Source organism: Macaca thibetana, chromosome 6 (assembly GCF_024542745.1).
Source record: "Macaca thibetana thibetana isolate TM-01 chromosome 6, ASM2454274v1, whole genome shotgun sequence".
Taxonomy (NCBI): Eukaryota; Metazoa; Chordata; class Mammalia; order Primates; family Cercopithecidae; genus Macaca; species Macaca thibetana.
The window spans coordinates 86,018,342-86,033,780 of NC_065583.1; the positions used below are offsets into that span (position 1 = coordinate 86,018,342).

Genomic DNA, 15,439 nt, shown 5'->3' on the forward strand with positions numbered 1-15,439 from the left:
TTTTAAGAAAATATTTCAAGATTTTGCATATCATTTGATTATCAGCTTTTGGCTACTGATAATTAAGAGAGCATCAATTATCGAAATAGGCCTAAAGGAGTGTCTGCTTAATGATACTTTATTATTACCTGTTACTGAAAATCTGAACTATACATGTATTTTCAAGAAACAGTTTTATTTCCATTTTGCATCAATATGGTTTAAAGAGTTTCACCTATAGTTGCTAAATTATTTAACATACATATTTAGATATTTTTATGTGTAGTTAGCTTCTTGAAGGATGGGGATGTATCTTGTGTGGTAACTGTTAGAAATGCCACAGTTATGGCCTCACCTGAGCTAACTGTGTCATATATAGGCTGTTGATCACAAAGGTACTGAGGAATGTTACTTAAGCGTGTTCCATCACTACTACTGGAAAAATGCCGTAGAAGACTGGAATGTCTAGCAATATAGGGTTATAAGGTATATTTTTACATAATACAGTATTTTAAATATGAAATAATGCATGAAATTTATTCTCCTTTAACTCTTCAGATGTGTTAGATCAGAATGCTATTGCTTTTGGCTAAGCACAGTTGGGAAAGAAATTATACCAAGAACAAGTTCAGTGTTACCTTGACAATAAATTGTAAAGACTCTCATTAAGCTGCAAAATATCTAACATTTCAGGGATTATTTTGTAAACTAAGTAAAAAATCAATATTCTGTTGTTTATGTTTTCCTTCATTTTGACATAGAAACAAAGAGACTAAACATTTTGATTTGTCTATGTTATATATATATTGGTAGGTTTTTTATTTTTGGAGTTCTCAAGCAGATATTAGATAAACTTACTCTCAATAATTCTTATTGTGGATCCAGAATGATAAAAGATCTATTAGCCTTTGATTGTGCAAGGACAAAAACTTTAGAAAGGTGAGATTGCCCAGATTAGGTCCTCTCTAATGATCTCTGATGTTTCCGGATTATCTGGATAAATACATACTCAAGGAAGCAGAGACATCACATAAGATGCTAGAACAGTGACTTAGTGGCAAAGATGAGTGCCTGTTTGAGACTTGTCCTTAGAGTCCAATGAAAATGAATATAACTGTCGTTATGTGTAGTGGCTGTACACCTAGTCCTTGTAGATCTTTGGATGAACGAAGCACAGTTTTGATAGATGTTATTCCGGGGGATCTTGTCAGGAATTTAAAGATAATTCCAAGAATTTAGAATTGAATGGAAAAAATTCCAATTTCTGCTACATTAGTGCTTCTGTGATACTAAGAGGTATTTTTAGCAAGCTGTACTTTAAAATTTTGGGGTTTGTAGTTTATATATTATCTTAGAGTCACTCTGTTTTATAGGGAATTTGGTTTGCTGGTCATCTGTGGAAGAGTTCAGGGAAACAGTAATTATTTTGTGTTGTGATAGAGAAAATTGCTGCCAGCTATTGTCCATTCTCCAATCAGAAATCCAAACTATACAATACTGTAAGATCCCTAAAGGGGCTATCCCCTTAATCTTAGGATTAAGTTAATATTCAGAGATTGAGTCCACTTCAGTTGGAATCATAGAATTTAAGACCCTATGGCACCTCAGCTATTATCTAGTTTAGTTGTCTTGTTTTATAGGAAAATGAATCCTAAAGGAAGAACTGCCACACATTAATTAGTGGCATGGCTAGACCTGACACCCACATCTAAGGCTGTCATGTGCCTTTATTTATATAGTAATCAGATTTTATCATAAATTCTAGAACATAGTCCCCATTTGTGTATTCTGGAATTTGATTATGTCTATGCTACTTAAAATAAGGTAGTCATTATTTGGAGTGGAAATTGTTTCATTATATGGAGGTATGTATTGAACTTTTTGTAAAAGTATTTGATCTGCATAAGACTTTAATGATTCTTGTAATTTTGTTGATTTTTGTACTTTTAGCAGCAATACTAGTCACCTATAACTGAAGTAGATATATATTTCAGATATTTGATAAGAAACATATTGGGTGGGGTGGTCAGATAAAAAAAAATAGAAAACTAAAGCTAAAAAGTATGATCAAGTGACTATATTGTTAACTAGCACCCCCTTGTGAGATTTTGAAAACGTTCATTTGTTTTTTAAGGGTAGCAGGACTAAAATACTAACTTGTTGAAGTAAAGGGCAAAATAAGATTTATAAAAATAAATGACCAAACAAATGAAAAGAAAAAACTTCTAAATTCCAAATCCCCTTCACGTTTTTTTTTCACAACTTTCTTAAAAAGAGAAGTCTTTATACATAATCTTTTCTATGCATAGAAAGTTACCTTCCAACTCACTGCTGTTGGACTTTTCTCCTTTTCCCTCCCCTGAAGCTGCTGTGAAGGGTGAAGGAAAGAAAGAAAGATCAAATGAATGAAGGATATATAGTCATATAAATGCTTCACTTGGAATGATGAAGTTACTTTCATGCTTGCCTATTAGAATATAATTAAAATCTTAAGTCTTTCCTTTGGCTTAAACTTTTCTTAAGAACTGGTGTTATCTTCCTTGTCCTAGGACTGAGTCTTTAAAATGGCAACTACTAAGTGACGAAGATGAGTGAGACTTATCCTTGGTGTTCAGTGCAAGTGAATCTAATTGCCCTTTCCACAGTAATACAGCACTCTCGGCAGCTGAGCTAACCAGCCATGGAAGAAGAACTTAATAGGATGTTTCTCATCCTCTGATATGTTTGGAAAAATTGGCAAATCTTGAAAGATGAATGTAGCAATGTGTTTCTGAAAACAAGTGCAATTTAGTTTTCCTTTGAGAAAGTGAAATTTTTTTTTAGATACAATTTTTTTTAACTTGTAAACTCTTAGTCTCATTTTTGATAGTTTTTAAGCAACATGTTGATTTTAACAAGACTTACCACTGTGTGTTTCCTGTTTTTAGGTGATCCTGCTATCTGGGCTGGGCTAATGGCAGCCTGTCATGCTGATGATAAACTGGCCTTAGTGAACAAGACTCAGCCAAAGAGGATAGATTTATACTTGGCACTGTTATCTGCTATTTCTGCTTCAAGTAAGTTTTAAAAAGCTTCTTTATACATGATTTAATTCAGATTTCTTGAATGGTTAAATCTGGAATACAAACAGCTTCAGCACATATTGTTATAAAAAATATATTCATTAGACCGGGTGCGGTGGCTCATGCCTGTAATCCCAGCACTTTGGGAGGCCGAGACGGGCGGATCATGAGGTCAGGAGATCGAGACCATCTTGGCTAACACGGTGAAACCCTGTCTCTACTAAAAAATACAAAAAATTAGCTGGGCATGGTGGCGGGCGCCTGTAGTCCCAGGTACTCTGGAGACTGAGGCAGGAGAATGGCGTGAACCTGGGAGGTGGAGCTTGCAGTGAGCTGAGATCGCACCACTGCACTCCAGTCTGGGCGACAGAGCGAGACTCCGTCTAAAAAAAAAATATGTGTATATATATATATTCATTAAAAATCCATAGTATAATATTTGTACAAAAGTATGATAAGCATATGTATTTTCTCTTCCAGATAGCTTAAAAGCCCAATAGGTTCTGTTAGCTGAAATCTTTCTTTTGTAGCATTACTTACTTTGAGACTTTACCAGCATTTTAGGATAGAGGCGACCTGGAAAGAATCCTTTACTGAAACCTGCATTGAAATTGTCCCATGATTCTTCCTGGGAATCTTGGTCAGAATAAGCTGTTAATCTAATCAAATTTAGTTAACATTGTATTGTAAATCTATAAATTTCTTCACTGAAAAGTGACATAGATTAATCTACTTAAATTAATAAATAGATTAGCCTACTTTTGTCTTGGGACCTTAACTTTTCACTGAATTAATTTTAGGTTATTAATCATTGTTTAGTAAATGTTAAGCATCATTACTGCCAGTCTTTTGACTACTAGGGCAAATTAAGAAAAGTAGGCTTTTGTTTAATGGTATTAGATTATATAAGATTGAAATATTTTAATAAAATGAATTTATTAAGTGGTAAATCAGAAATACCTATAACATAGTTATTTTTAAGCCATACTCTTCAGATTAAAAGAAAGAACTACCTATTTTTATTTTTTATCCACATTGACAATCTCTGTCTTTCATTGGTATGTTTAGACTATAGGTGTTTGAAGTGATTGTTGATATCATTGGTTTAGTGTCTACCATGTATTTTACCATTTTCTATTTGTTGCCCTTGTTCTTTGTTTCTATTGTTGTCCAACTATTTTTCTGTGTTTTGTAGTTTTAATTGTGTGTTTTATTTGATGCTATTTTCTCTTCTTTGTTAGCATGTCAGTCATATTTTCTTTTTTACTTTTCTTTTTTACTGGTTGCCCTTTTTTACTGGTTGCAATATACATTTACAATTAATCCAACTCCATTTTCAACTAACACTGTACTGCTTTATGGATAGTGCAAGTCCTTAGAGTAAAACAATCCTAGTTATTGTCCTTTATGTCATTGCTCTTTTGCTTGCACATAAGCATACAAGTCTGTGTACATCCATATACACATAAGCACACATAATCAAATACGTTGTTGCTATCATTATTTTAGTTTTTTTTTTTAAGAGATGAAGTCTTGCTGTGTGCCCAGACTGGCCTCAAATTCCTGGGCTCAAGTAATACTCCCGCCTGAGCCTTCCAAGTCAGGCAGGAGTCACCATGCCAAACTAATTGTTTTGTTTTAGAAATGAGGTATTGCTATGTTGCCCAGGCTGGTCTCAAACTCCTAGGCTCAAGCAATCCTCCTGTTTTGGCCTCCTAAAGTATTGGGATTACAGGTGTGAGCCACTACATCCAGCCTATATGTGTCTTAATAGGTGAGACTAGTTTCTTGTAGGCAGCATATATTAGATAATTTTTAAAATCTATTCAGCCAATCTATATATTTTCAATGGAAAATTCATTTACATTCAAGGTTATCATTGATGTGTGATGCCTTATTTCTGTTGTTTAATTAGTTTTTTTTTTGTATATGCATTATTTCTTTCTCTCTTTATTGTATGTTACTGTATTTTGGTGGTTTTTCTGTAGTGGTACCATTCATGTCCTTTCTCTTCCTCATTTGTATGTTTGCTTTACCAGTGAGTTTTTACTTTTGTGTGTTTTCATGATGGTAAATATTGTCTCTTCTCTTTCAGGTTTAGATTCCATTGAACATTTCTTTTAGGATAGGACTGGACTAGTGGTGATATTCAACTTTTACTTGTCTGGGAAAACTTTATTTTCCCCTCATTTATGAAGGATAACTTGGCTGGGCATAGTATCCTTGACTGACAGTTTTTTTCTTTTCAGCAGTTTGGATATATTATCTTATTCTCTACTGGCCTGGAAGGTTTCTACTGACAAATCTGCTGTTAGTCTGATGGGTGTTCATTTATAAGTAGTATGTTTTTAGTATTCTCTCTTTGTCTTTGACTTTTGGTAGGTTAACTGTAGTGTGCCATGGGGAACATCTTTTGGAATTGTAAATATTTGTGCATCTCTAAGCCTCCTCATATTTTCAGATGTGTAAATCTCTTGCTAGAATTGGGATATTTTCATCTATTATTTTGTTAAATAGTTTTTCTTAACAAAATAATTATGTTTTATTTTTGCCTTCTAGGACACTGAAAATTTAAATATTTGGATGTTTTATGGTGTTCCATATGTCATGTAGGCTTTGCTTATTTTATACTTTTGTTTCACTAAGTTATTTGAAAAGATCTGTCTTCAAGTTCTGAGGCTCTTCTGCTTGATCTAGTCTGTTGTTGAAGCTTTGAGATGGATTTTGTATTCGTTCAATGAATTCTTCATTTCTAGAATTTCTGTTTGGTTATTTCTGATGATATCCATCTCTTTGGTAAATTTTTCATTAGTATCCTAAATTGCTTTTTGTAATTTCTTTGTACTGGTTTTTAGTATTGTCTTGTATTTTACTGAACTGCTTTACTATCAGTATTTTGAATTTTTCCCCTAGGATTTCATAAATTTCTTTTTGATTCAGATCTGTTGCTGTAGAATTATGATGTTCCTTTGGAGGTGTCATATTGCCTTGCTTTTTCTTGTTTTCTTTGTCCTCACATTGATATATGCACATCTAGTCTAACAGTCCCTTCCAATTTGGGAATTTTCTTTCGTAGGGGAGCATTTTTTCCTGAAGATGTATATCCATGGTGTTGTTTGGGTAGGTCACTTTGGCTTTGATTCTGAATGTAGTCTCTGATTTCTTTGGCTGTAGACAGCATCAGTGATATTTGTGATTTCTTTGGTTTGTTAGGATACACTTGTTAGTGGAGGCTTGGTGAAGTTTTGGTGGGGCCTGGGATGCCAGATAGGCCAGTCTTTGGGCCCCAGTGGTGGCAGCAGTGGGCCAAGCTTGCCTGTCCTTGGACACCAGAGCAATGTACAGTGGCACTGGTGTTAGTGGGTTTAGGCAGGCCCATTCTTGTGCCTCTGTAGATGGATTGCCCAGGTTCTAGGAATGGCAGCATTGGTGTATTAGGGTTCTCCTAGAGGGACAGAACTAATAGGAGATATATAGATAGATAGATAGATAGATATAGATATCTATACTATATATCTATATAGAGTTCATTAAGTATTAACTTACATGATCACAAGTTCCCACAATAAGCTGTCTGCAAGCTGAGGAGCAAGGAGAGCCAGTCCCAGGCCCCAAACTGAAGAACTTGAAGTCTGATGTTTGAGGGCAGGAAGCATCCAGCATGAGAGAAAGATGTAGGATGGGAGGCTATGCCAGTCTCGCTTTTTCGTGTTTTTCTGCCTGCATTATATTTGCTGGAGGCTGATTAGATTGTGCCCACCAGATTAAGGGTGGATCTGCCCTCCCCAGCCTACTGACTCAGATGTTAATCTCTTTTGGCAACACCCACACAGGCACACCCAGGATCAATACTTTGTATCCCTCAGTCCAATCAAGTTGACACTCAATATTAACCCTCAAAATTAGGCTGGGTAAGTGGGTATGTTCTTGAGTCCCTGGGCAGCAGGCATGGTGTGGATGATGGCAGTAGCAGTGGGACTGACCCTCTGGGACCCAAGCAGTCCACACTGGCATTAGTGGTGGCTGCAATGGACTGAGCGCACCAGTCCCCAGGCCCACGTGTGGTACATGTGAGTGAGTGCCAGCTGCGGTGTTAGCGGCAGATTGGATGGGCCTGACCTCAGACCCCAGAGGAGTGCTCAAATGCTAATGGTGATGGTCTAAGCTGGGCAATCCCCAGGCCCCAGGAGGGCATGCTTGGGTACTCTGGGGAGTGGAGCCAGGCCAGGTAGACCTGTCCTTAGGCTCCCTGGTGGTGCATGCAGGCCCTGGCTGTGATAGGCAGGGGCAGAGTGATGCTGGGCTGCCAGGAAATACTTTGTTGGGAGCAGCAGCTGCTGTTCTGTGACCCTGCTACTGGGTAGGGTGGGGTTGCTTTCAGTGTGAGCAGCCATAGGCAGCTGGTTGTGGGGGTTACAGGCTTCAGTCATGCCTCAGTTCTGCTGTATTCCAATGCAGTGATAACTACAGGGCAGTGGAATTTGTTCTCAGGGCACTTGAATATGCATGGCTGCTCCTTACTGGCAGCTCATGGTGGTTCACAGTGGCTCTCCTCAGCTCCAGTAGCAGTGGCTGTGGGCAGGGAATATCAGTGGGGCTGCAGGGCTGTGGAGATACAGGGGCTGTTGGGCTGCATGGCAAGACACAGCCTGGTAGAGGGCTGGGCTCTCAAAATAGTGCCTCACTCTAGCTGCTTAGGACTCAGGGGTTTGTGGGACTCAGCGTGACCTGATCCCAGCTGAGCAGACGACCTCACTCCCCTCTCCTTCCTTGCTTTTGGTGTTTCCTGTTACTTTTCTGTTGAGGTCCAGTGTGCTTTTTCAGATAATATATCTGAAATGTGATTGTCTACTTGCTATTTAGTTCCTTTCCATGGATGAGGCGAGCACCAAATGCATCTAATCAGCTATCTTGAATAGCTATCTTAAATTCACTTACTAGTGATTTTACCAAGCATTTAAGGAAAAATAATACCAATTCTACTCAAATTCTTTCAGAAAATCTAAGATAGTAACACTTTTAACATCTATGAGGCCAGCATTACCCTAATACCCAAACCACGCAAAGAACAACATTGTTTGTGAAGGTAGATTGAGAAATTCATAACAAAACTTCAGCAATTCAAATCCAGCAATACGTAAAAATGATAATAATACATCATGATCAATTATGGTTTATCCCAGGAGTGCAAGGTTGATGTACCATTTGAAAATGAATGTAATTTGCCATATTAGCACCCGTGAAAGATGCCAAAGAGTTTATACCATATGATTCCACTTATATGAAATTTGTGGAAATGCAGATTGGTCTATGTGACAGAAAACAGATTAGGAGCTGACTGGGGACAGAGGCTAGGGGAGGATGGAGTAGGTTGGGGACAAAAGTGGTTACAAAGGGAGAAGTGGAAAATTTTGATGATGCTGAATATGTTCATTATCGTGATTGTGGTGATGGTTCACTGATATACATGTCAAATATCAAATTGTATAGACTGAAAATATACAGCTTACTTTACATCAGTTATATCACAGTAAATCTTTACATGTTTTCAGCAACTTATTTTATTGTTTCTTTAGAAGTCACAATTATAAGAGGCTTTGAGTTATTTAACCACAAATACTCCTGCCATGAAACTTTTCAGAAACCTGCCTCTTGTCAGGATAGTCTATGGTACATGTGGCACATGTAACTGAAAAACTGTGTATGGATGATAAGTCTAATGGTAACTTTTTAGGAACCAGTTACTCCTCTGAGAACACATTATAAATTGCAGAATAAAGTAACATTGACATTTTTTGTTTACAGTTAAAGACAAAAAATTCTTTGAAAATTACAACCAGTCTCTTGAAAAGTGGTCTCTGTCACAAGCTGTCACTGGTCTAATAGACACAGGAAGAATATCTGAAGCTGAAACTCTCTGCACAAAGGTATTATTATGGAATGTGCATTGAAACTCATGGATTCTTATCTTACTTGGAAAATAACTTCAAAAATAGAATATGTGAGGCCAGACGCAGTGGCTCACTCCTGTATTCCTGGCACTTTGGGAGATTGAGATGGGAGAATCACTTGAGGCCAGGAGTTTGAGACCAGCCTGGGCAACATAGCGAGAGGCCGTCTCTACAAAAAATTAAAAAATTAGCCGGACCTGGTGATGCATGCCTGTAGTTCCTGCTACTCGAGAGGTTGAGGCAGGAGAATTACTTGAGCCCAGGAATTTGAGGTTGCAGTGAGCCGTGATCACACCACTACACTCTAGCCTGGGCAACAGAACAAGACCCTGTCTCAAAAAAAAAAAAAAAAGGAGGAATGCATATTATTTAAAGAGCATGTAGTGGTGGTGATGACAATTATGATGTTAACAACTAAAATTTATTGATTACTCTACTTGCCACAAACCAGTCACTGCATTTAGCATTTTGTATTTGAACTTCACAGCAATCTTATGATATAAGTATTTATTATTATCCTCATTTTTACAGTTGAGGAAAACTAAGGCTTAAAGAGGGTAAGTAATGTGCATAGGAGCTCACAATTAGGAATGGATAGAGTTGTGATTTGAATTCACATTTGTCTGACTCTAGGACTCAAGCTCTCATTAAAGGTCTTTAAAATTTTTTTTTATTTGGGTGCCATTAGAGAGACAGCATTTTCCTTTAATTTCTGATTGCTTCCATCTTAATGCTATATTTTCCAATATCCCTTCAGTTTTCCAGAGTTCTGGATCACATAGAATGACTGTGGAGATTGTCGAGTGGGTGACTGGAACCTACTCAGTAGTCTGTTTTTACATGTCAGAATTGTAGGGCTCTATGCTTGCAGGCTCTGTGAATAAATGTGTAGTACCTTGCCTAGAATATAGTAGGGACTCGAATATTTACTGAATGAATGAATGAGTTTCCAAAGCTCACTTAGAAATAATGTAATGGTTAAAGAGAGTTTTGAACATAGCTTTTCCTGAAAACATCATATTTCATAATTGCTTACCATGGAGGTTGTGTAATGTTTTTTTAAAAGATCAGTATACATTTTACACAGAAAGAAGAATGGACTTTTGAAGATTTCTTTGGTTCTTGAATTCTGTGAAAAGCAGAGTAATACATTTTTTCTTTTATTTAAGGAATTCCATCTGAGATAAGTTCAGGACAGGGTATTACTCAGTAAGTGCTTACTAAGCATAAATTGACAGTTGCTATGTGCTCTCTGATAGCATAAGTGATGCCTTATGAACCTTTCCTTGTCAGTTTGTTGTTCCAATCTCTTACTTAGAAGAAAGCAATCAAATACATTTTAGAGGCCGGGCGCGGTGGCTCAAGCCTGTAATCCCAGCACTTTGGGAGGCCGAGACGGGCGGATCACGAGGCCAGGAGATCGAGAGACGATCCCGGCTAACACGGTGAAACCCCGTCTCTACTAAAAAATACAAAAAAACTAGCCGGGCGAGGTGGCGGGCGCCTGTAGTCCCAGCTACTCGGGAGGCTGAGGCAGGAGAACGGCGTAAACCCGGGAGGCGGAGCTTGCAGTGAGCTGAGATCCGGCCACTGCACTCCAACCTGGGTGACAGAGCAAGACTCCGTCTCAAAAAAAAAAAAAAAAAAAAAAAAAACAAATTTAAGATCTAATGAGTAAAAAACAGAAAAGTATGCTGTTGAGGGACAAGCGATAAACATTTGAAACAATAGTGGGAGGACTTGTTTACAGAAATTCTTCATATATATAAATATATACACACACAGAGGATATAAATATATACAATACATTTATGTATGTATGTAGGTAAGTATTTTAAGATATAAATAGTGGCTTAAGGAAATGGGGAAAATAGGTCATTTTTCTTACTCGAAGTACTCAAAAAGGCTGTGCCTAGAAGAAGGACATGTAGAGTGAATATCTTTGTTAAGTTAAAAAAGAAAAAAAATGTATGCCTCTTTTCTTCTTACATAGTGCAGTTTTTTCCAGTATGGAATAGTGATAGCCTTCCCACTTAATTTTATATTTATATTTTCTTAGTTCAACTATTTACTTACATTCAGAACCTAAATTTTTCAGGATATCACTTAAGAGTAAACTAAGTCAAAGGGAAATATATGTAGACTACAATAATAGTGTTACTGATTGTAAAGGTTATTTAAATGTAAAGTTTGATGTTTACAAGCTGTTCATTGTTTTATTTAGTTTTTGCAGTTGTTTACTCTTTAATAAGAAAAGGTATAAACATTCAGAATTTTATTTTCCCAACTTGGAGAATATGCCTTTTACTTTTAACACTTAAGAACCTATTTGATGTATTCCTATTTGGGATTTGATTTCTAGAATTTAAAAAGTAACCCTGATCAGCCAGCCGTTATCTTACTTTTGAGACAAGTTCAGTGTAAACCACTCCTGGAGTCACAAAAGCCACTCCCAGATGCTGTACTTGAAGAATTACAAAAAACAGTCATGTCCAACTCAACCTCTGTTCCAGCTTGGCAGGTAAGTTTTCTCCTTTCTTTCCTGAGTCCTCAATTAAAGCACTTCATAATATTAGTTAATGTCAGGGCTATGCTCCATCTTTATTTGACTTGCTGTCATTCTCACCATGTTATCTCTCAGTTTCAAGGTCTAAAAAAGGTATTGTGGTTAGAGGAGCTAAGGAAGTTTAATACTAATGTAAAATCTGCTACAATGATGATTTAAAGCTTCTTAAGTTATTGATTATAAATTTTCTCACTTTAAAACAGTGATGAAAATACTGTCTTTTATATGAGTTGATATGTTTTGACATTTTATAATAAGGGTATCATAATGGTGTTTAACTCTGCCTTTAGAGGGGATGCGTATAGTTTCTCCCTAGCTACTTTACAGATAACCTGTATTTAGTGCTTTTAGAAATAATTATTTTCAGGATTGATGCTTGAATCAACAGATATCTGCTCTTTCAGGTGGCTCTGGTTACCCACAGTGACAAATGTACAATGATCACTGTGTACTTTGTTCTTATTGATATTAAAATACAAGGAAGCACATAATTATTTTATACAATTATATTTTCTCTGTGCCCCAGAGAAAGTATCAAAGGCGCTTTTTGATACAGATTTATAGAAGCTTATTATCTTACTATAATTTGTTTTTTATTCTGATCTTTTATTGTGCCAGCTTTTTTATATCCCTGCTTTAGATAATTTGAAAAAATTATTTGGCCTAAAATTACTAGATTATGAAAACTAAGCCTCCATTTTACTGTAATTCTTTTTTCCACTTTCTTAGAGTAAGTTTTCCATATGAGATTTAGGATTTAAGATCAACATCTAGTTGACCTTAGAACATCTAGTTGACCTTAGATACTTAATCAACAGCTAGATGTTGTTGATTTCATATTCATTATCAAAGGGAGAAATACATTGTCAAACTAAAAGGGAAAAATTGAAGGATAAATTATATCATAAGTGTATTAGTCCATTTTCACACTGCTGATAAAGACATACCCAAGACTGGGCAATTTACAGAAGAAGGAAGTTTAATGGACTTACAGTTCTCTGTGGCTGGGGAGGCCTTGCAATCATGATGGAAGGCAGAACGCGTGTCTCACATGGTGGCCGACATGAGAGAGAGCTTGTATGGGGAAACTCCCCGTTTTAAAACTATCAGATCTCGTGAGCCTTATTCGCTATTATGAGAACAGCACAGGAAAGATCTCCCCTCATGATTCAGTTACCTTCTGCCGGGTCCTTCCCATAGCACATGGGAATTCAAGATGAGATTTGGGTGGGGACACAGCCAAACCATATCAGTAAGTAAAGTCTTAAGAGATTGCATGTGTGTGTGTATGTGTGTGTTTTCTTTTATGTTATGATATAATTCACAAGGAATAAAGTGTAAAAATGTTTAAAGTACTACTCATTAAATATGACATGTCTGTTTAACACCTCCCATATCAAGATACAGAACAGTTCTAACAACCCAACTGCCTCCCCCAGGCCTCTGTCAGTTGATCTCCTTGCTTGACTTCCCCCACCCCAATACAAGGAAAACCTCTATTCTGACTTCTATTTAGTTTTTTCTGTTTTTGAACTTTGTGTCAGTGGAGTAGTACTCTTTTGTATCTGGTTACTTTCACTCAACAGGATGTCTGTGAGATTCATTTGGTGGTTTTATGTAGCCATAATTATTTCATTTCATTTTATGAACATACTATAATTATTCATTTTACTGTTGATGGGCATTTGGGTGTTTCCAGGTTTTGTCTAGTATGAAGAATGCTGTTGTGACCATCCTTGGACATGCTTTTTGGTGGGACATAGGGTATATGTACGGTTACTTTAGTAGATCCTGCCAAAGAGTTATCTAAAATGGTTACACCAGTTTACACTTGCACCAGCAGTGCATGAGAATTCCAAGTGCTGATATTGCCAGATTGTTGTGTTTTTCCCCCATTTTGGTGAATATGTAGGTAATAATATCTTTTGGTGATTTTAACTTGTATTTACCTGATATCTAATGACATCATACAACTTTTCATATGCTTATTGAGCCTTTGGATATCCTCTGTGTAAAGTGCTTTGCATAATTTTTAATGGACTATTCATTTTTTACTTACTGAATTATTGGAATTTATGATATTTCCTGAATCCAAGCACATTTTTGGATATTTATATTGAAAATATTTTCTTACACTTATGGCTGCCTTTATTTATGTTATTTTTTGATGAATAGTTCTTAATTCTAATGAAGTCTGATTATGGTTAATGCTTTATTGGGATATTCTATTTAAGAACTTTTTGCTTACTCTAGGTTCATGAAGTTTTTTTTTATGTTTTGTTTTAGAAATTTTATTGTTTTACTTTTCATATTTAGGTCTATAATTTATCCTGGATTAATCTTTGTGAATATTGTAGGAGTTAAGATTTATTTTTACCCATAAGTAACATAGTACCAATCTTTGAAAAGACTACTTGGTCCCCATTGAATCACGGTGATGCCTTTGTCATAAATCAATGTGTGGGTCTTTCAGGCCTCATTATTTTCCGTTGGTCTATTTGTTTATTCTTTTGTTTTTTATTCTTGAGTATAGCTTTATAATTAGTCTTGATATGTGGTAACATTAAAACCTCCAACTTTTTGTTCTCCTTCAAGTTTGTCTTAGGTCCTTTGCATTGCCAAATACAGTAGTCCCACCTTATCTGCAGGGGAGATGTCCCAGCACCCCTAGTAGATGCCTGAAACTGCAAATAGTGATGAACTATATATATGTGTGTGTGTGTGTGTGTGTATATATATATATAAATACCTATTATTTTTTCCTATACATACATACCTACCTATGATAAAGTTTATAAATCAGGCACAATAAGAGATTAACAACCATAATAATAAAACAGTTACAACAATATATTATAATAAAAGTTATATGAATGTGGTCTCCCTCTTTCTCTCAGAGTATTTTATTGTATTGTACCACAGGTAACTGAAACCACAGTTAAGGGGAGAGTCTACGGTAAATTGTTAATTCTCACCCAAAAAAGCTCTGCTGGGACCTTAATTGAGATTGTTTAGAATCTACAGTTTAATTTGGGGACAATTGATGAAGTAATACTCTACTGAAGATTTTCTGTCCACAAATGTGGTATATTCCTCTATTTAATTAAGTTTGAAATTTCTCACAGCATTGTTTTGCGATTTTCAACCTAGAGGTCTTTTATACTTTTGTGTTAAATTTATTTCTAGGTATTTGGTATTTTTTGTTGTTGTTCCATTGTGTGTGTGTGTTTAAATTATCTCCAAACATTTAAAAATTCAGTTGATTTTTATATGTTGACTTTCGAGCACCTTGCTAAATTCACTTATTCTTTGAAAGGTTTTGGATTTTGTATATAGAGAGTTATGCCCCTTTTACCTTTTTCTTCCCAATATTTACATATTAAGGTTTTTTGTTTATTTGTTCTGCTTTATTGTACTGTCTGGAACCTTTAATACAATGTTAAAAGTGGTGCTAAGTAAACATTCTTGTTTCTTCTTACCTCAGGTAGAAAGCATTGACTATTTCATTACTAAGAATGGTGTTTGCTAGAGATTTGTGTAAATATCCTTATCAGATTAAGAAGATTCTACTTTGAATATGCTAAGAGAGTTTTTTCTTAAAAAATAATGGGTCTTGAATTTTATTAAAACTTTTTTATGGCATCTATTAATCTTTTTCTTTATTCTGTCAATGCAGTGGATTACATTGATTTTCAAATATTAGGCCAACTTTGCATTCTCAGAATAAGCCCTAGTTGATCATTATATATTATTGTTTTTATATATTGCTGGAATTGATTTGTTAATAGCTGTTGTTAAAAGAATTGACAATATGACAATTTTTTGACCTGTAATTGTTTTTTGGGCACAGAACTTACCAATAACTAAAAACATAGTTTTAC

At 35.9% G+C, this 15,439-nt stretch overlaps 1 protein-coding gene across 2 annotated transcripts in view; it reads left to right on the forward strand.

Moving 5' to 3' along the window:
* SKIC3 (SKI3 subunit of superkiller complex) overlaps window positions 1-15,439 on the forward strand; it is a 91,301-nt gene that overhangs the window by 61,233 nt on the left and 14,629 nt on the right. For both annotated transcript variants that reach the window (XM_050794272.1, XM_050794273.1), the window contains exons 37-39: window positions 2,907-3,035; window positions 8,847-8,968; window positions 11,355-11,513. In XM_050794272.1, the coding sequence (XP_050650229.1) occupies window positions 2,907-3,035; window positions 8,847-8,968; window positions 11,355-11,513 (410 nt within the window). The remainder of the gene's footprint in view (window positions 1-2,906; window positions 3,036-8,846; window positions 8,969-11,354; window positions 11,514-15,439) is intronic.